Source organism: Mobula birostris, chromosome 4 (assembly GCF_030028105.1).
Source record: "Mobula birostris isolate sMobBir1 chromosome 4, sMobBir1.hap1, whole genome shotgun sequence".
Lineage (NCBI taxonomy): Eukaryota > Metazoa > Chordata > Chondrichthyes > Myliobatiformes > Myliobatidae > Mobula > Mobula birostris.
This window is the reverse complement of record NC_092373.1, coordinates 111,524,313-111,547,047: the sequence shown is the minus strand read 5'-3', so window position 1 is coordinate 111,547,047 and position 22,735 is coordinate 111,524,313. Positions and strand designations below refer to the sequence as shown.

Here is a 22,735-nt window from a genome sequence, read left to right as displayed (position 1 = left end):
GCAGTCTCCAATGGGATCTCACCACCAAGTACACCTTTCCCTCTCCCCCATCTCCCCAGCCCCCTCCCCAACTTTCTGCTCTCTGCAGGGATTGCTCCCTACATGACTCCCTTGGCATGAACATTGATTTCTCAAACTTTCATTAATGACCCCCCCCCCCTCACCATTCCCCATTCCCTTTTCCATCTCTCACCTTATCTCCTTGCCCATCCATCACGGCCCTCTGGTGCTCCTCCTTTTTCTTTCTTCCATGGCCTTCTGTCCTCTTCTATCAGACTACTCCTTCTCCTGCCCTGTATCTCTTTCACCAATCAACTTCCCAGCTCTTTACTTCATCCCTCCCTCCCCCATTTTCACTTATCACCTTGTTTCTCTCTCCCCTCCTCCCACATTTTAAATCTATTCCTCAGTTTTTGTTCTCCAGAGCTGCTGAAAGGTTTTGCCCCAAAACGTTGACTGTACTTTTTTTCCCCATAGATTCTACTTGGCCTGCTGAGTTCCTCCAGCATTCTGTGTATGTTGCTCGGGTTTTCAGCATCAGCAGATTTTCTCTTGTTTGTGCTTGTTTTACTGAAGAAGATCTTGAATAAATGTAGGATATTTCCATTGTAACTTCATCAGGACCCTGGGTGAAGCGCCACTGGAATTAGTTGTAAATAACTGAATACACCAAAGGATTGGTCCACATCCCAACTTACAGCAGACTGGGCTAACCAGAGAGTCTCTGATTGTATGAATACATGCTGAGAAAGAAATGGAAGGAGAAGGGAGAGCCGAACGTGAATGAGGCATGGGAAGAACATGGGTGATGTTTCTACACTGCAAGATTCTTTGCCATGTTATTCTACATCAACAACATTTACATATACCCAACAACTAAAGTGTTTTGTATCCAAGTTCCTGCATTTCTCTTCTCTCTTCTATTTTCATTCATCTTCTTCGATTTACATTTCCTCTGGGTGGCTGTGATACACCACATCTTTCAGCTGTTACATCTCTGTCATTCAGCTTCTCCTTATTTTCTCCTACCCTCTCCACTCTTTGCAAATTGTTTGATTTCCAACCGTTCTGAGGTCTGCTGTAATATTATTGATCTGACATTGTCAGGTGTCTCACCTGCTATTTCCATCATTTTCTACTTTATTGCAGATTTCCATTATCTGCCAGCTTCTCAGGCAAAGTTCATCAATAATTTACCATTTCATAGAATAGTTCATAGTTATACATCTTGATATCAATCCATTGAAGTTGGCTTGTTCCTTACCCCTGATCCACAGAACTGTCCAAGCCTTGAAGCAGTGGTGTCAAACCCATCAAATATTTCAATGAAGTCATAGCCACAGTCAGCTTCCACTTCCACTTCAAATGTTTGGAAGGATAACTCCACTCCGTAACCTTTTTCTGCAACAATCTGCCATTCACAATCAACCTGGCCTGGATAGTTGTTGTCCCCAAACTGTGCATGGGAGTACAGCTCTTTGGATATAATTTCAGCCCGCAGTCTCCCACCACATTCTGAAACAAAGAATTTAACAAGTAAGCAATTTGTCATTTGGCACATCTATTTGCAAGACCATAGTCAAAGGCATGGAAATCCATTCAGAAGAAATTTAATACTGTATCATAATATTAACTTAATAGCCTGATTAGCCTAATTATGAGTTTTCTAAAATCCATTCACAATTAGACATTAACTATCTTTCTGTAAATTGCTAACTTTTTTCCCCACACTACATAACTGAACATGAGCATAAACATTACAAGTTAATTTGATCCTTTTAGTAAATAAAAAAAAAACAACTTAAATTTGTTGCAAAATAGGAGTGTAAGTCAGACAAGGATTTAACAATGACCCATATTCTCCAAGAGTTTGGGCATAAGTATATATTTTCAGGAAGAAACTCAAGGTGGAGAGAGATGTGAAGAGGATGGATGGAGTGAAGGAGAGCTTAGGGCCTAACCTAAGAGCAATGCCACCAATGGTCCAATGACTAGAATCATCTGTGCAAGAGATTGGCCTCATAAAAGCACAGAGATGACGGGGAGACTGTAAAGCAAGCAAGCATTGTAGTGTAGTAGTTAGCACAGCACTTTACAGTACCAGTGACCCAGGTTCAATTCCTGTTATTGTCTGTAAGGAGTTTGTACGTTAGCCCCTCAACCATGTGAGTTTCCTTCAGGTGCTCCGGTTTCCTCCCACATTCTAAAGACATTCCGGTTGGTAGGATAATTGGTCATTCTAAATTGCTCCATGATTAGGTTGTGGCTAAATTGGGGGATTGTTGGGCAGCGTGGCTCAAAGGGACGGAATGGCTTATTGCATACTGTATCTCAATAAATTAAAATTAAAAAAATAAACTTCCAAAAATTTGCAAACTTTCATGAGATTGTGAAATTAAAGCTTTGATGAACTAGGAGATGACAGACACAGGGCTATGGGGAACAGGGACAATGTGCAAAACAGGGTAAGGGACTTTTTTTAATGAGGCAAGATGGTATAGTGTGGGACACGTGCCTTAGTTTGGGATGCTGACAATCCTACACTAGCTGGGGCAGCCCTCATTTCAGAGAGAAATAGGCTTTCTCATAAAATCACTATGGGTTACCCTACTTCCCTTGGTAAATTTGCTACAAAGGTCAAGTTCCAGGTCAGGAAAGACCGAGCCACCAAGATTTCACAGTCAGCAGAGACACTGCAAAATCATTGTTATCTATAAAGGTAAATTAAAACTCATCTTGCACAAGTTTCCCAGTGAGGATTTTCCAGAACTGTTGGAAGAAACTCTTCCTGTTGAGTCATAAGTGCTGCATTGACAAGTCTTGCTGATGGACGTCCCCCAAGTCCCAGACAACAGTCAAAGGCTTACATTTGGCTGTTACTCTAGGTGGGGAGAGGGAAGAAGGGAAGCGTAACAGGGTGCAGTGGACAGAGGAAATGGAAGCGAGTTGGAGAAAGGCAGGCAGTTGGAAAGAGAATGAGAGGGAAGATGGGAGGGGAGAAGAGGGTGAGAAAGTCAGAGTGGAATGGAATAAAAGAAAAAGCTGAGGAAGGAGAGAGAATGACAAAAGGAAAGAGAATGAGAGGTGAGGGAAATATAGTGGGGCACTGGTAAGAAATGGAAGGAGAGAGGGAGGGACAGCAAGAAAAGACGAAGGGATGCATTAGAGAAGACTGAAAGGAGGATTGAAGGATGAGGGTCAGGCTAATTAACAGCAAGAGAGAGCAGGTAGAGCACTTGGACCCTTTGTGCTTCATCTGCCATTTAATAAATCCTGATTGGGCTTTTACCCCACTTTTATGTACTTACCACATATCACTTCATCGTTTATGAGATTAAAAAAAAACAAGTGGTGGATGGGGAAGCAGAGACCTTGGGACCTAAAAATGCACCAGCTGACACTGTTTTCAGAGACCAGTATGGACCACTGGAATGCTGCTGTTCAGACGTTTATGGATCAAGGACCAGCAGTTCAGGAGAAGGGCGAGTAAGGACAATAATTAGGGATTCAGAGGAAAGGCGGAATAAAACAGAACTGACAGTTTTTATTGGGTAGGAGTGGGCCAGACAAGGGTCTGGAACTTAAAGCAATCTCAACCCTTGTGGAGACCAAAGGCGGTGAAGGGGATGGTAGAAGTTCCTTTGGGATCAGGATATGGCGGGACTAAGGATGACGTTAATAATTCACCTGGCAGACATCCCAGTCCAACCTCACCCTGGACAACAAGGTCCCATTCTCTGCAACGCTCCTGAAGGAGCAGTGCCTGGGAAATAACATAAACCCATCCAGCTCCACTGAGGACATAACGTCTGAACAAAACGTTGATTTATACCTTGAAGTATCATTAAAACCTGTGTGGATAAGTTTGTACCTATGAAAATTTGCTGTACATTCCCGAACCAAAAGCCATGAATGAACCGGGAGGTTCATTGTCAGCAGAGGGCTAGGTATGTGGCATTTAAGTCAAAACCTATGAGGATTTAACTAGGTCCCAACATATTGATGCTGCTATAAAGAAGGCAAGACAGTGGCTATATTTCATTAGGCGTTTGAGATTTGATTTGCCTCCTAAAACACTCAAAAACATCTATGGATGTACCGTGGAGAGCATTCCGACAGGCTGCGCCATTGTCTGGGATCGGGTGGTGGATGCTACTGCACAGGATTGAAAGAAACTACAGAAAGTTGTACAATTTGTTAGCTCCATCTTGGGTACAAGCCCCTGTGCAAGATATCTTCAAAGAGTGGTGCCTCAGAAAGGTAGTGTCCATTATTAAGTACACCCATCACCCAGGACATGCCCTCTTCTCATTGTTACCATCAGGAGGGAGGTACAGGAGCTTGAAGGCACACACTCAGTGATTCAGGAACAGCTTCTTCCCCTCTGCCATCTGATTCATTAACAGACATTGAACTCAGTAACACTATCTCACTTTCTTTTATTATTTCTGTTTTTGCACGATTTTTAATTTAACTATTTAACATACACACACACACACACACACACACACACACACATATATATATACACACACTTAACTGTTATTGATTTACTTAATTATTTTTTTCTGTATTATCATGTATTGTATTGTATTGCTGCTGCAAAGTTAACAAATTTCATGACAAATGCTGGTGATATTAAACCTGATTCTGATTCTGGAGGGCCTGAACAAATTAACAGAATGATGCTAACTGACACGGAATTTGTTTTTATGCTTCACTTGAGAATGGAAACTGAATCAATTTGCACAATAATAAATACAAACAGCTTATCTTATTGAATTACCAGGCTTTTAAAAATAAATTTTGATCACATACTCAAATGATCTTTTTAAAAGATGCCTGCTTGGCTGTTCAGCCAAAGGGTTTAATGTTTCAGAGCAGTTGTAATTAATTTTCCTGAAAAGAGGTTTGACACAGGTGTACAGGATCTTGGATCACTTGGCAATTCAGTTGTGAGAAGAGAATCTTGTCATATGGTATTCTCCTGCCATAGATTGAACATACATATACACAACATTAGACAATTCTAAAATGTTTCTCATCTACCTAGCTCTCCACATCCCCTTCTCCATAATCAGTTGGTGAAGAGTGATATTCAGTCCCTTGCGAGGGGGGACATAGAATCAGGAGACATAGAGTCAGTATGGATAGAACTGAGAAATTCTAAGGTAGAAAGACCCTAATGGGAGTTATCTACAGGCCCCCAAACAGTAGTCTGGAAGTAGGGTGTAAGTTGAATCAAGAGTTAAAATTGGCATGTCACAAAGGTAATGCTACAGTTGTTATGGGGGACTTCAACATGCAGGTAGACTGGAGGAATCAGGTTGGTACTGGACCCCAAGGAAGGGAGTTTGTGGAGCCCCTCCGAGATGGATTCTTAGAATAGTTTGTACTGGAGCCTACCAGAGAGAACACAATTCTAGATTTAGTGTTGTGCAATGAACCGGATTTGATCAGGGACCTCGAGGTAAAGGAGCCATTAGGATGTAGTGACCATAATATAAGTTTTAATCTACAATTTGAGAGGGAGAAGGGAAACTCGGAAGTGTCAGTATTACAGTTGAACAAAGGGAACTATGGTGCTATGAGGGAGGAGCTGGTCAAAGATCAATGGAACAATACCCTAGCAGGGATGACAGTGGAACAGCAATGGCAAGTGTTTCTGGGAATAATGTGGAAGGTGCAGGATCAGTTCATTCCAAAGAGGAAGATCCTAAGGGGAGTAAGGGGAGGCCGTGGCTGACAAGGGAAGTAATGGACAGTATAAAAATAAAAGAGAAGTATAACATAGCAAAGACGAGTGGGAAACCGGAGGATTGGGAAACTTTTAAAGAGCAACAGAAGGTAACTAAAAAGGCAATACATGGAGAAAAAATGAGGTACGAAGGTAAACTAGCCAAGAATACAAAGGAGGATAGTAAAAGCTTCTTTAGGTATGAGAAAAGGAAAAAAAATAGTTAAGACCAAAATTGGGCCCTTGAAGACAGAAGCGGGTGAATTTATTACAGGGAACAAGGAAATGGCAGACGAGTTGAACAGGTACTTTGGATCTGTCTTCACTAGGGAAGACACAAACAATCTCCCAGATGCGATAGTGGCCAAAGGACCTAGGGTAACAGATGAATTGAAGGAAATTTATATTAGGCAGGAAATGGTGTTGGATAGGCTGTTGGGTCTGAAGGCTGCTAAGTCCCCGGGACCTGATGGTCTGCATCCCAGGGTATTTAAGGGGGTGACTTTAGAAATCGTGGACGCATTGGTAATCATTTTCCAATGTTCTATAGATTCAGGATCAGTTCCTGTGGATTGGAGGGTGGCTAATGTTGCCCCTCTCTTCAAGAAGGGAGGAAAAAAGAAATCAGGGAATTATAGACCGGTTAGCCTGACGTCGATGGTGGGAAAGATGCTGGAGTCAATTATAAAAGATGAAATTACGACGCATCTGGATAGCAGTAACAGGATTGGTCCGAGTCAGCATGGATATACGAAGGGGAAATCGTGCTTGACTAATCTTCTTGAATTTTTTGAGGATGTAACTATGAAAATGGACAAGGGAGAGCCAGTGGATGCAGTGTACCTGGACTTTCAGAAAGCCTTTGATAAAGTCCCACATAGGAGATTAGTGGGCAAAATTAGGGCACATGGTATTGGGGGCAGAGTACTGACATGGATTGGAAAATTGGCTGGCTGATAGAAAACAAAGAGTAGCGATTAACGGGTTCCTTTTGGAAAGGCAGGCGGTGACCAGTGGGGTACCGCAGGGTTCAGAGCTGGGACCGCAGCTGTTTACAATATATATTAATGATTTAGATGAGGGAATTAAAAGTAACATTAGCAAATTTGCCGATGACACAAAGCTGGGTGGCAGTGTGAAATGTGAGGAGGATGTTATGAGAACGCAGGGTGACTTGGACAGGCTGGGTGAGTGGGCAGGTGCATGGCAGATGCAGTTTAATGTGGATAAATGTGAGGTTATCCACTTTGGTGGTAAGAACAGAAAGGCAGATTATTATCTAAATGGAGTCAAATTAGGAAAAGGGGAAGCACAACGAGATCTAGGTGTTCTTGTACATCAGTCACTGAAAGCAAGCATGCAAGTACAGCAGGCTGTGAAGAAAGCTAATGGTATGCTGGCCTTCATAACAAGGGGAATTGAGTATAAGAGCAAAGAGGTCCTTCTGCAACTGTACAGGGCCCTGGTGAGACCACACCTGGGGTACTGTGTGCAGTTTTGGTCTCCAAATTTGAGGAAGGACATTCTTGCTATTGAGGGAGCGCAGCGTAGGTTCACAAGGTTAATTCCCGGGATGGCGGGACTGTCATATGTCAAAAGATTGGAGCGACTGGGCTTGTATACTCTGGAATTTAGAAGGCTGGGAGGGGATCTTATTGAAACATATAAGATTATTAAGGGATTAGACACGCTGGAGGCAGGAAGCATGTTCCCGCTGATGGGTGAGTCTAGAACCAGAGGCCACAGTTTATGAATAAGGGGTAGGCCATTTAGAATGGAGTTGAGGAAAAACTTTTTCACCCAGAGAGTGGTGGATATATGGAATGCTCTGCCCCAGTAGGCTGTGGAGGCCAAGTCTCTGGATGCTTTCAAGAAAGAGATGGATAGAGCTCTTAAAGATAGCGGAATCAAAGGTTATGGGGATAAGGCAGGAACTGGATACTGATAGTGGATGATCAGCCATGATCACAGTGAATGGCGGTGCTGGCTCGAAGGGCTGAATTGCCTACTCCTGCACCTATTGTCTATCACCCTAATAAATCTCTGAAATTTTTAAAGTTACTGTATCAGTTGTCCAGAGTGAAAATGTTTACCTCCTCAATATCCTTTGTTTGTTGTGTTCACAAAAATTCTGTCAATGTTCCAGAAATGCAACAGGACCATAACAGAGTTTCTGTGGCTAGTGGAAATCAAATCTGCCCGATGCACCACAACATGAAGGAAGTGAAAAGCCCAGGCGCTTAAGTCCAGCATCAACATTGCAGCAGCAATCGACAAAACAGGTAGGATGGTAAATTCAAATCTTTGAATTCTAGTATTCCGGAAAAAGGCACTGTTGATTACGTCAAATATCACACACGGCCTTTATTCCTTTTTTTTCCCCCAAAGAGTACCAAGGATTGGAAATAAATGCTCAAAGTTGAATATTGTGGATATCGTGGAGAAATATCTTCTCTCTTCTTGGGTGCTGCTTGACCCATAGAAGCTTTACAGTACCTTTCTGTTTTTACTTACAATTTACAGGCTTTTTGATTTCAAAAGCTTTCAGTTTAACAGCTTAGCAGCTTAAAGAGTAAATGTGGTATATTCATGCATGACCAGCTATTTAATTAATTGATGAGTTAATCGTACTTTATTTTAATCTGCATCCCTGTTGGACCATAAGACAGCAAGATATAGGAGCAGAATTAGGCCATTTGTCCCATCGAGTCTCCTCTGCCATTCAATCATGGTTGATCTATTATCCCTCTCAACCCCACTCTTCTGCCTTCTCCCTGTAATATTTGACACTAAGTGATCAAGAACCTATTAACCCCCTTCTGTAGCAATGCATTCTACAGTTTCACCACCCTCTGGCTAAAGAATCTCCTCCTCAACATGCTTCTAAAGAGACATGCTTGCATTCTGAGGCTATGCCCTCACAAGCTTTAGAACGACTTTCTAACCATACCACTCACAGCGAAGTAACAACCATCAGCACTGCACATTCCCACTCCATGGAACGAAGGATTAAGTTTATTTGCTTTGCCATGCTGTTTCAAACCAAATGCTCATGCTGATCTTATGGCACAGTGTTAATTTGCATAATAATTACTAAAATGGAATTTTAAATGGATCTTAAATTTTTAAATGTTATTAAAATATGGGAGAAATATTTTGTTCATATTCTGGTATTAAAGATAGAACATTTGACCCTTGAAAAGAAAATAGAAAATAAATAATGTGCAATCAGGATTTCTTACATCCAGGTCTGCTTTTGGTAGGCTGGAATCAAACTAAAAATTACAGTGTGGCAGTCTTGTTTTGAAAGTAAAACTAATAAGAAAAATACTGAGTTTGAAATTACTGCTCATTAGTTATGTTGTTACTCCAAAGTTCTGAAATTGAAAATTTCTCTCAATAGTAGCGTACTGGTTAACACAATGCTTTACGGTACCGGTGACCAGGATTCAATTCCCGCCACTGCTTGTAAGAAGTTTCTACATTCTCCCCAGGAACATGTGGGTTTCCTCCAGGTGCTCCGGTTTCCTCCCACAGTCCAAAGATGCATCGGTTAGTAGGTTAATTGGTCATTGTAAATTGTCCAGTAATTAGACCAAGGTTTAATTGAGGGTTGCTGAGTCGCGTAGCTTGAAGGGCTGGAAGGGCCATCTCTGCACAATATCTCAATAAAGTAAAAATTAAAAACAAAATCTATTAGCACTACCCTACACTGCAGACTTCATACCAATAATTACTCATCCAGCCTATGTGGAGATCAGATGATGCTGTTTTAGCTCCTCAGTACACAACATTACAAACAGATACATTAACGTACAAGAAAAATTTTATATTGTTCTGCTTTATGGGAAAGAAACCGAAGAACTACGAGGTAAATTGTGATCTTGCTTATCTGAGTTGTACTGCAGGATGCATAAAATGGTATTTAATGTGTGGCCAAGTGGTTACAGCATTCAACTAGTGATTTGAAGGTCGCTAGTTCGAGCCTTGGATGAGGCAGCTTGTGTGTCCTTGAGCAAGGCACTTAACCACACATTGCTCTGCGATGACACTGGTGCCAAGCTGTATGGGTCCTAATGCCCTTCCCTTGGACAACATTGGTGTCATGGAGAGGGGAGACTTGCTGCATAGGCAATTGCTGGTCTTCCATACAACCTTGCCCCGGCCTGCGCCCTGGAAACCTTCCAAGGAGCAAATCCACGGTCTCACGAGACTAATGGATGCCTATATAAATGCCATAAATATATAACTGGGGTCCCAACATGGCATTTGAGTTCAACTGGGCAGAGGATGGGCAATGCAAACTTCACCTCACTATAAACACGAGAAAATCTGCATATGCTAAAATCTAATATTATTGTGTATATTATTATTCTCTACTTTATTATTAATTATGTCTGCACACTTCTAGGTGTGTTTTTAAGTGTTGCTGCTGTAACAAAAGAATTTCCCACTTGGCATCAATAAAGTACTTATTATTATTACTATGCTGGAAATCAAAGCAACACACACAAAATGCTGGAGGAACTCAGCAGGCCAGGCAGCAACTATGGAAAGAAGTAAATAGTCCTGATGAAGGGTCTCTGTCCAAAATGTTGACCATTTAACTCTTCTCCATAGATGCTGCCTGGCCTGCTGAGTTCCCCCAGCATTTTGTGTGTATTGCTTCACCTTATTAAATCAGCTTTGGAGTGATGAATCAGATCTCCTTTAAAGACACATTTGAAATTGGAAATAAATTTTTATTAAATTACACTTCAATAGAGCCATAGGGCAGAAGCACTTCTTTTACAGAACTGCAAATGGCAGCACTCCTTACCACACATGCTTCTGCAATGTTTCCCCCCCACACCATCCCTCTGCTTGGCCCCATAACCAACTGGAATTCATCAGCCCCCAACCAACCAACGGCATCTGAACCATCAATTCATTCGTTCAGCTGAGGTCAGACTGGCACTGAAGCAATCACTCTATTAACCACATGCCCAATTTCTTGGCTGGTAACTGCAATAAGCTGTTCACTCTCTGCAAATCTCACATAAAACAGATGAAACCAAAGTGGGAAAAGGCTGCTGGGCAGAGCACAATAAAGGTGAGGGAATGGAACACAGCTGTTAGCTGGTGTTTGGTCTCAACGTGATTTAGAATAGAGCCCAGCTGTGTTTTGCAAGTTAACCTCCAACATTAAGATTTGACATTCAGCAAGAATCCAGATTCAACAGAAAACATCCTTTTGTTTTAAAGCAGGGGATGTGACAGGAAAGCTAATATTTGGCTTCAATACATCCCACTGAAAGTAATCCTTCACTTCAGTTGAGTGAAGTTCTTCGTGGTAGTAATTATTGTGGAATTGTGCACTTGGACAGTCCAATCAGTAGAAATGAAGTAAAAACCAAAAATAAAAATAATAACACTGAATGACAAAGATTTTGCTTCCTGAATACTTTTGGGTGCATCTTATGGATTTTGGGCTGCTGATCATGAAAATCACCATGACATTTCCCTATCAAGCACTATTTTTTTAAAATTGCCTATATTTGTTATTTCAATTCATAATTCAAGTCAGTTAAAATGTTGCCCACAATGTAAACTTTAAAGTTTTCTATCCTGTCCAGGTATGCTTTGACAGAGCAGATTCGGCATGGCCGGATAGGTTTTAGAATGGCTGCTACTAAGCAAGTAGCTCAGATACACCAAGTGCTGTTGTTTCATTTACGAATGGGATGGCCATGCTAAAGAATCTTATTACATTAAAAAGGATTGACCACTCTGTAAGCACTTGGTTCCAGGGCAGAAAATTGTGGCACATAAGCTACATCTAGACTTAACAAAGATATTTTTTTACCTCTGCTTCATATAAAACAGGGGCTTATGAAAATTTTTGTGAAAGCAATGAACAAGGAAGGTGAAGGATTTTGATATTTGAGACAAACATTTCCTAGAATATCTAATGCAAAGATTAAGGAAGGCATTTTTGTTAGTTCACAAATCAAGCAAGTCATTATTGATAAGCAATTAGAAAAACTTCTAGTGGGACCAGAGAAAATTGCCTGGAAGGCATTCAAGGACATTGTTGAAAAATTTCTTGGCAACTACTGAGCACCAAACTACATGCAGCTGGTTGGCAAAATGCTTCAAGAATACAAAACCATTGTAATGCAACATGTCACTAAAGACATATTTTCTGCATTCCCATTTAGACTTCTTCCTGCAAATCTTGGTGCGGTCAGTGACGAGCATGGTGAAAGGGCATTGCTGAACATTGTGGTCATGGCGAAATGGTATCACGGCAACTGGAATCCATCAATGCTGGCTGATTATTGTTGGACTCTTAAGCACGAAGCCTCAAACACCGAGTACAAATGAAAATTATCAACAAAGCACTTTTAGTTTAGTTGAACTATTGCAGTGTTAGCAATGCTATGCACTTAAGTGCATTATATTCAATAAAATATAATTTCTTGTTTCTCCAAATTTCTACAAGTAGTCTGAAATTATCTTTGTGTTCAGCTTCAAGCAGTCTATAATAAATTTTTTAAAACTCAGAGGAAGCAACACTTTCGAAAAAATTTGCTGTCGTGTATAATCAATGGGTCAAGAAATATCTGTGGAGAACTAGAAAGAAGTAATGTTTTGGGTAAATGATCCTTCAGTACAGACAGCAAGTGGGTGGGTGCATCAATGCCAATTGCCTCTATCAGTGCTGAATGACCAACAGAACAAACATACAGTATAATGCTGGCTGCTTCGATTCTTGCTGCCAAGTGGCCAGATTGCCTGAATATTTTTGAACAATTCATCAATAGCACTAACCTTATGGTTTAACTTCCTTTGCACTCAATTACAGCAGTTGGGTTATTTTTTTGCAAAAAAATCATTAAGGCAATCAACTAATGTGCAACTCTTTCTAAATGGCTTTTGTTGCTCTGGAGGGAACGAGGGAGTTACAGAGCAGGTTCCATGCCTGTGCCTGAATACCCCTTGAGGAGCTCTGTACATGACCTCAAACCCTAATTTGACTTAATGGAAACCATCAAAGATCATTTGCTTATAAGTATGCATTGTTTTAAGAGCTGCCTTGGTAATAAAGTAGTAATAAGAATATTGAGATTTCCTAAAAATGGATATATTGGCTTGGGACTCGTCCAACTAAATGCAAATTCCATGAAAAGCAAAGAAACTCTCAGCTGTTATTAGTTGTGACCATGGTACTTTCTGTGTTAGCTTACATTAACATGTCAGTTGGATCTCACTGGTGCAAGCCCAGTGTCCTGGATTCCAGTCCGTCATCTAAACCGCAGCGTAGCCTCCAGTGGAGCACTATAGCACCTCCACACCAGATGCACTGAAAGGCTTAACAACCAAGAGGGTCCCAAACTCTGTTTTCCTAATAGTCATGTAAGGGTTTTCATATGCGTCTGATAATTGAAAGTCAAGCATTTAAAAAAAAACTAATATTATGTAAAGATGGTTAGAATCACATCTATAACTAAAACCATTAAACTTGGGGAAGAACAGGAACTTATCTTTCTTGTTTCACTTTGTCTACAGGCTACAATCCCCACTTTAGTCAACGGTGTTGCAAGTGTAACTTAATGCAAGATCTGAGGAGTGGTTCTCCATTGCAAGTCCTGGGGATCTGAACAAGATTAATCTGTTATGAATAAGCTGACAGATTTAGAATTCTGAACTGGTCTGTAGATTTGGAACATTTAAGTTTGACATTAAGCTTTGGAAATTTTAATGCAACTTCCTTATGATGGTTATCTGCAAGCATTTCATACAGTTATGTAGATAATCATGTCTCTTTTCTTTAATAATTTTCATACTCTTTGTTTAATGTCCATGCCAGGCATGAATATTATAAATGACACAAAGAGCAGAATGAATATTCCCTCTTACGAAAAACTTAAGCTCTTCCTGAATGTTCTTTTCCTTTGCTGTACCAGTTTACAGATCCATAGGCATCAATCACTTCAGTATATTGCTTTAAGGTGGCAAAAAATAGTTTGTAATTCAACATAAAATAGTACATTTTCCATATAGTGTCTGGACAGTACTTCTCACTATGGTTTTGTGCTTAGACTGTCAGACTGAGAATTTCTACACTAAACATTATTGCATTGTGAAAACTAAATCAATCTGAATCCAGTAATCTGAAATCAAAATAGAAAATTTTGCAGACACACATTAATATCTGCAGAAAAAGAAACAGTCAAGATATCAGATTAAAGATCATAGCTAGTACAATGTATAAGACCAGAAGAAAACTCCGATCAAATCATTATTGTTGGCCGAATCAAAGGTGGCGATGAATCAGCATAGAGGAGGGAGATTGAAAATCTGGTGAGTGGTGCCACAACAACAACCTCAACATCAGCAAAATTAAAGAGTTATTTATTGTCTACAGTAAGGAAGAAATTGGGGGTCCATGAGTCAGAGCCATTGCCCATTATGGCATCAGAGATGGAAAGGATCAGTAAATTCAAATTCCTGGGCATCATCATATCAGAGGTTCTGACCTGGGACCAGCATGTAAATGCCATTTCAAAGAGAGCATGGCAGTGTCTCTACTTTCTTAGAAGTTTGTGCAGATTTGGTATGTCATCTAAAATTCTGATGAGCTTCTATAGATGTACAGTGGAGAGTATCCTGACAAGCATCACAGCTTGGTATGGAAACACCAGAGCACAAGAACTAAAAACTACCAGCCTTGACTAGGGGTTAAGGATGCCATCGTCTACCTGCTGAACCGTGTCTACGCCCACCTGGACAAGCCAGCGAGCACAGTGAGGGTCATGTTTTTTGATTTCTCCAGTGCGTTCAACACCACCCTCCCTGCTCTCCTGGGGGAGAAGCTGACAGCGATGCAGGTGGATGCTTTCCTGATATCATGGATTCTTGATTACCTGACTGGCAGACCACAGTACGTGTACTTGCAACACTGTGTGTCCGACAGAGTGATCAGCAGCACTGGGGCTCCACAGTGGACTGTCTTGTCTCCCTTTCTCTTCACCATTTACACCTCGGACTTCAACTACTGCACAGAGTCTTGTCATCTTCAGAAGTTTTCGGATCAACTTAATGTGAAAAAGACTAGGGAGCTGGTGGTAGACCTGAGGAGAGCTAAGGTACCGGTTACCCCTGTTTCCATCCAGGGGGTCAGTGTAGACATGGTGGAGGATTACAAATACCTGGGGATACGAATTGACAATAAACTGGACTGGTCAAAGAACACTGAGGCTGTCTACAAGACGGGTCAGAGCTGTCTCTATTTCCTGAAGAGACTGAGGTCCTTTAACATCTGCCGGACGATGCTGAGGATGTTCTACGAGTCTGTGGTGGGCAGTGCTATCATGTTTGCTGTTGTGTGCTGGGGCAACAGGCTGAGGGTAGCAGACACCAACAGAATCAACAAACTCATCCGTAAGGCCAGTGATGTTGTGGGGATGGAACTGGACTCTCTGATGGTGGTGTCTGAAAAGAGGATGCTGTCTAAGTTGCATGCCATCTTGGTCAATGTTTCCCATCCACTACATAATGTACTGGGTGGGCACAGGAGTACATTCAGTCAGAGACTCATTCCACCGAGATGCAGCACGGAGCGTCATAGGAAGTCATTCCTGCCTGTGGCCATCAAACTTTACAACTCCCTTGGAGGGTCAGACACCCTGAGCCAATAGGCAGGTCCTGGATTTATTTCATAATTTACATATTACTATTTAACTATTTATGGTTCTATTACTATTTATTATTTATGGTGCAACTGTAACGAAACCAATTTTCCCCAGGATCAATAAAGTATGACTATGACTAAAGATGGATACAGCTCAGTTCATCACAGGAAAAGCACATCTACAAAGAACACTTCCACAAGAAAGAAGCAGCATCCATCATCTGGGACTCCCCACCTCCCCCCCTCTCCCAACCCCTCAACCATCCTGGTCATGTTCTCTTCTTGCTGCTACCATCAGAGCGAATGTAGAGGAGTCTTAGGTCCCGCACCACCAGGTTCAGGAACAGTTATTACCTTTCAACCATCAGGCACTCACCACTACACTGAACGCAAGGACTCTACAACTGATGTTCTCAGTTTTATTTATTTACTTATTATTATGTTGTTTTTTTCTGTACTTGCACAATTTGTCAGTCATTGTGTGTAGTTTTTCATTAATTCTATTGTACTTCTTTGTTTTACTGTAAATGCCTACAAAACTGAATCTCAGGGTAGTGTTTGGTGATATACATGTACTTTGATAATAAATTTACTTTGAACTCTGAAAACTTAAGTGTCAGTGTAAGGATTTGTATCAATGCATTTACTCACGAGGTTTGAAATGGGGCCATGATTTGAAATGAGATACGAAAGCTTGGCTTTTATTGCCCGACACGTATTAGTAATAATAATACATTATTGATCCCTTCATTACAGCAGCAGCTTTTAAAAACACATTTAGCAGTGCATTTAATTAATAATAAATACAGAATAATAATGGGGCTGTTGTGGATAGTGTGGAGGGCTGTCAGAGGCTACAGCAGAACATTGATAGGATGCAAAACTGAGCTGAGAAGTGGCAGATGGAGTCCAACCGAGATAAGTGTGAGATGCTTCATTTTGGTAGGTCAAAAATGATGGCAGAATATAGCATTAATGATAAGACTCTTGGCAAAGGGATCTTGGGGTCCAAGCCCATAGGACACTCAAAGCTGCTAAGAATTCATACAGTGCATTGGCCTTCATCAACCATAGGATTGAGTTAAGAGCAAAGTGGTAACGTTGCAGCTATATAGGACCTTGGTCAGACCCCACTTGGCATACTGTGCTCAATTCTAGTCGCCTTACTACAAGAAGGACGTGGAAACCATAGAAAGGGTGCAGAGGAGATTTACAAGGATGTTGTCTGGATTGGGGAGCATGCCTTATTGAGGTTGAGTGAACTTGGCCTTTTCTCCTTGGAGCGACGGAGGATGAGAGATGACTTGATAGAGGTGTACAAGATAATGAGAAGTGGATAGTCAGAAGCTTTTTCCGAGGGCCGAAATGGCTAGCATGAGAGGGCATAGTTTTAAGGTGCTTGGAAGTAGGTACAGAGGAGATGTCAGGGGTATGTTTTTTATGCAGAGAGTGGTGTGTGCGTGGAATGGGCGACCAGTGGTGGTGATGGAGGTGGAAACGATAGAGTCTTTTAAGAGACTCCTGGATAGGTACATGGAGCTTAGAAAAATAGAGGGCTATGGGTCAGCCTAAGTAGTTCTAGGGTAAGGACATGTTCAGCACAGCTTTGTGGGCCGAAGGGCCGGTATTGTGCTGTAGGTTTTCTATGTTTCTGTGTTTTTATGTTTCTAATAGTGTAAAAACAGTAATAATATAAACAATATAAGTAATGTAAGTGAAGTGTTCAAGATGATTAGGGAATTTCATTGGGTAGGTAGAAGTTAATTCCTCTGATGAGATTCTAGAACAAGGCAAAGCAAAATTATAACTGGATGATTCAAGGAGACACCAGGTTAGCTGAAACCTAGCCCCCTCTCCCCCAAACCATGCAGAGGCTTTGCCCAATGAAAATCTGAAAACTGAGATAACAGACTTCTGTTAGGGAAATGTGTTATGCAATCATGAAATCATTGCTGGGAAATGGAATTAAATTCAAATCAGTCTTGATTGAACTGATTGCATCCTCCATTTCCTACAGGATACTACAGTCATCTGACTTCCACCCTCAAGAAATTACTAAATAGCAGTACAGAGCAGAAAATTTTGGCAATTCTCTAAAAGCAAATGAGGCAAGATGTTTTAATCTTCTTCAACTTTTACCATCATTGGGTGAATACAATTACATTAGGAGAATTCCAGGACAAATTCATTTTCTTTGTAACTAGGCTAACTGATTAAACTATTTAGACACACTCTTCTAGAAAGGGTTGACAGTAATTAATAGGAAATGAGAATGATCTCTAATAGAACAGAACCACCAATGATGTGAACCAGACATACTGTATATGAATACAGTTACATACTATAGTCCAAAGCTGGATATCAAAGTCATAAAGAGGTATACATGAATATTAAAATAAAATTTTTGTTTTTAATACTACATCTACTTGGAACAGTAGGGGGTGCCATAATGTTCCTTTCATATTCTATGATGCAGCCCACATCTTAATGCAAAATTTCATCTTTCATCTTCAAATTCAGTTCAAAGTTAAAACTGGGATGTAGTCCACCTGGTCCTGCTGACTTATCCACCTTATGACCTCTCAATTTGCCTCGCATTTTTTTCCTTTGTAATAGCAATGGCACTCACTCCTGCTCCCTGACACTCGTGGACTTCTGGCACACTGCTAGTGCCTTCCACAGTGAGGACAGATACAAAGTATCCATTGTTCATCTGCCATTTTTTTGCCCACCGTTACTACCTCACCAGCATCATTTTCCAGTTGTCCAATCTCAACTCTCACCTCCTTTTTACTCTTTATATAACTGAAAAAACCTTTGGTATCCTGCTTTATATTATTGGCTAGATGGGCCTCATATTTCATCTTTTCCCTACTATAGTGTTTTTTTTAAGTTGAATTTTGTTGGATTTTAATATCTTCCCAATCATCCAACTTACCATTCACTTTTGCAACCTTATATGTTGTTTCCTTGGCTTTTATGCAGTCCTTAACTTCCTTTGTCAGCCATGGTTGCTGACCCCTGCCATTTGAGCACAACTTCTTCTGTGGGACATATCTATCCTGTGCTTTGTGAACTATTCCCAAAGACTTCAGCCATCTCTGCTCTGCCATCTTCCCCACCATTATTCTTCTCCAATCTACCTGGGCAAGCTCCTCTCTCATGCCTCTGTAATTCCCTTTATTCCATTGTGATACTGATACATGTGACTTGTACTTATCCCTCTCAAATTGCAGTATGAATTCAATCATATTATAATCACTGCCTCCTGAGAGTTCCTTTACATTAAGCTCTGAGTTATTACACAACACAGTCTAAGATAGCCTTTCCCCAAGTAGCACAAGCTGCCCTAAGAAGCCATCTCATAGGCATTCAATAAATTCCCTCGCTTGCGATGTGACACCAACCTGATCCCCTTGCACACTGAAGTCCCCATTACAATTGTATCATTACCCTTATTACATGCCTTTTCCAGCTCCCTTTACAACCTCAATCCCACATCTTTGCTACTATTTGGAGACCTATATATGATTTCCATAATGTTTTATTTACCCTTGCAGTTTCTTAACTCCACCCACAAAGATTCAACATTCCCTGACCCTATGTCACTTCTTTCTAAAGTTGTAATTCAACCTCTTACCAACAGAGCCACACCACCGCCTATGCCTTCCTGCCTGTCCTTTCGAGACAAAATATATCCTTTGATGTTAAACTCCCAACTATGACCTGCTTTCAGCCATGACTCAGTGATGCCCACGTCATACTGACCAATCTCTAACTGCACTATGAGTTCATCCACCTTATTCCAAATGTTATGTGGATTTAAATACAGCACCTACAGTCCTGCATTTTTGCCCTTTTCAATTTTGCCTCTATGGTACAATTTAACTCTTTGCCCTGTCTGCATTTGTACCCAATCACTGGCTTGTCCTTCCTTATATTCATGTTACATCCATCATCTATTTGTAAACCTGCTGGCTCATCCTCAGCTCTATCGTACTGGTTCTCATTCCCCTGCCATATCAGTTTAAACCACTCCCAACAGCTCTAGTAAACCTGCCCGCAAGAATATTGGTCCTCCTCGGATTTAGGTGCAATCTATTCCCTTTGTACAGGTCACACCTGCCCCAGAAGCGGTCCCAATTATCCAGAAATCTGAATCTTTGCCCCCTGTTCCATTTCTTCAGCTACGCATTTACCGGCCACCTCATTCTATTCCTATCCTCACTGTCACATGGCACAGGCAGCAATCCCGAGATTACTACACTTGAGGTCCTGCTTCTCATCTTCCTTCCTAGCTTCCTGTATTCTATTTTCAGGAACTCCTCCCTTTCCTTCCTCTGTTGTTGGTACCAATATGTACTACAATTTCTGGCTGCTCACCCTCCCCTTTCAGGAAGTTGCGGACGCATTCAGAAACATCCCAGACCCTGGCACCTGGGAGGCAAACTACCATCCGTGTTTCCCTTTTGTATCCACAGAATCTCCTATCTGTCCCCATAGCTAGAGTCCCCTATCACTGCTGCCATCCTCTTCAGTCCCCTACCCTTCTGAGCCACAGGGCCAGACTCAGTGCCAGAGGCACGGACACTGTTGCTTCCCTCAGGCAGGTCCCCCCCAGTAGTACTCAAAATGGAGTACTTATTGTTGAGAGGGATGGCCACAGGGGTGCTGTCCACTATCTGACGTTCTCCCCTCCCTCTCCTGACAGTCACCCATTTATCTGTCTCCTGTAGCCTTGGGGTGACTACCTCCCTGTAGCTCTTGTCTATCACTGGTTCACTTTCCCTAACAAGCCAAAGGCCATCAAGCTGCAGCTCAAATTCCCTAACACGGTCTCTGAGGAGCTGCATCTCAATGCACCTGGTGCAGATGTGACCATCAGGGAGACTGGAAGGCTCCCAGAAATCCCATATCTGACATCCAGAGCAGAATACTGGCTCTGTAGACACACACTTTATTCTCTCAAGGTTTAACTAAGAAATAAGGAATGAACTTGTGCACTTACTTTGCCTCAATCTGTTCTTGCCGAAGCCCTGTTGAGTCAAAGCCTTACTACTCTGCCTCAGACTACTCCAACGACAACCGCTCCCACGATGACCGCTCCACTAAGCAGTACCTCCCTTTTATAGAAACTGGTTTTCCAAAGCTCTTTGCCTGACCTGTGTGAGAATGCTTCTATTGCATCTGCACAGTACTTGCAATCAAACAAAGGATATTAATTTATAATCCTAACACATCTACTTTAATATAATGTGCAAAGGAGCTTGCTGCTTTTTAGACCCTAAGTATTTCAATAGGTACATATACTATCAGTAGTATATCATTAAACTCTGATGTTCTGAGACTCTCAATGAAGAAAACTTCAAGCTCTCTATTCTGCTTTTCCTATTTACATCCCTCTTGCAACTACTCTAAGTGATGAACTAGCACAATTTGGAAACCAGTGACTCACAGGCAATAAAAATAGCTCAACACCTAAATAGCTGTAAGTGATGTCTCAACATTGCTACTGTACCTGGATGTCCAGAATTATTATCTGTTACAATAGTGTCTGTTACCAGTGTTAAGACAATCACACCCCTTATCAATGGCACACCCTCATTTTTCAAAGTATTGCTGAAGCATTATTAGTCTCCAAAAAAACAGCAAAGGATGGCAATTCTTAGCGGGTCATATACCAAGAGAGAGATAGCACTAATATCACAATTTCTACAGGGGGAAAATGGACAGTCAACGTTTCAGTTCAAGACACTTCACTTGAACTGGAGAGAAGGAAGGAAGAAAACCAATACAGAACAATGGGGAAAGGGAGGAGAAAGTGTTGCCGGATAGAGATGAGGGGGGAGTAATAGGAAAAGAATGAGAATGACGCTAAAAGCTGGGTGATGATAGGTGGAAGTGAAAGAGGGTTGAAGAAGATGGAATCTGAGCATGGAATAAAGGGAGGGAGGTGAAGAAAGGAGCCAATGGGAAGAGAGTGCAAGAGATGAGCAGATTAAGGAGGTGGGTGAACGGAGGCAATTGGAACAGACAAGATCTTGCTCTGTATCACACTAGCTTTTTCTCCTTCCTTTCTAGCCTCGACTTGAAACGTTGACTATCCATTTCCCTCTTTTGATGCTTTCCGACCTGCTGAGTTCCTCAGGCACTTATGAGTGAGTGTTGCTCCACAGTTCTAGCATCTTCGATCTCCTGTGGCTCCAATGTTACAGCTTGTTCACTTTTCATCAACACTGCACAGTTGCTGAATTTTGTATTTAGTTCAGACTTCCAGCTTTCATAGCAACGTGCGTCTGCATCATTGGTCAATGCTATGCATTTTTCCTTGGCAGTGCAGTAAGACCGGATCTGCTAGTTATGAGATTCACCCTTGAATTAAATTCATATCCCGATACCTCAAACAAAGCAACAAATTCACAACCTATTACTTAAGCAGCAGGACCAAACAAATGGGTCAATCTTAGGGATAGGAGATTTAAAAACAAATGGTAAACTATTACTTCTTTACAGACACAAGGGATTCTGCAGATGCTGGAAATCCAGACCAAGACACACAAAATGCTGGAGGAGCTCAGCAGGTGAGGCAGTATCTGCGGAGAGGAATAAACAGTCAATATTTCAGGCTGAGACTCATTATCAGGACTGGAAAGGAAAGTGGGGAATAAGCCACTTATATGTTTATAACACATCTTATTTGAAATGTATGTTGATATACATTCTGAATATACCATACAATTATAATATTTTACAAATACTGGAGCAAATTTAATACTCTCAAACACTATTATTTTTTTGGCACTATAAGTTTTCCATATCATAAATGAAACTGTTATTACCTAATGTTGTAACCCTTTGTTCTTCTGCAGCTCAGTTTCATTTTATATGACACAGCTCAATGTGGTAACACCCACACACACCAGGAAACTACCTCAGCAATGCAGACACACAGATTGAATGGATTTCACCATCCTCCATTCATCTCTCTACTCAACCTCGAGTGTTGCATCCCACAGCGACCATTTGTAGAGTACACCCCCAGTATTGACTAGACAAGAATTTAGAACTACCTCCTCAGTACTGCTGATAGAAAACTACAGCACAGAAACAGGCCCTTCAGCCCATCTAGCCCATGTCAAACTATTAATCTGCCTAGTCCCATTGACCTGCACCCTGAACCCTGCCCTCAAGACCCCTTCCAATCATGTACCTATCAAATTTCTCTCAAATGTTGAAATTGAACCCGCATCCACCACTTAAGCTGTCAGCCCGTTCCACACGCTCACCACTTTCTGAGTGAAGGCTCCCTCTCATGTTCCCCT

The 22,735-nt window shown here is 41.4% G+C and overlaps 1 protein-coding gene across 5 annotated transcripts in view; it reads right to left on the bottom strand.

Moving 5' to 3' along the window:
- The window catches only part of tll1 (tolloid-like 1), a 414,821-nt gene that overhangs the window by 13,050 nt on the left and 379,036 nt on the right, over positions 1-22,735 (bottom strand). For all 5 annotated transcript variants that reach the window (XM_072255927.1, XM_072255931.1, XM_072255928.1 and 2 more), the window contains one exon: positions 1,265-1,515. In XM_072255927.1, coding sequence (XP_072112028.1) covers positions 1,265-1,515 — 251 coding nt within the window. The remainder of the gene's footprint in view (positions 1-1,264; positions 1,516-22,735) is intronic.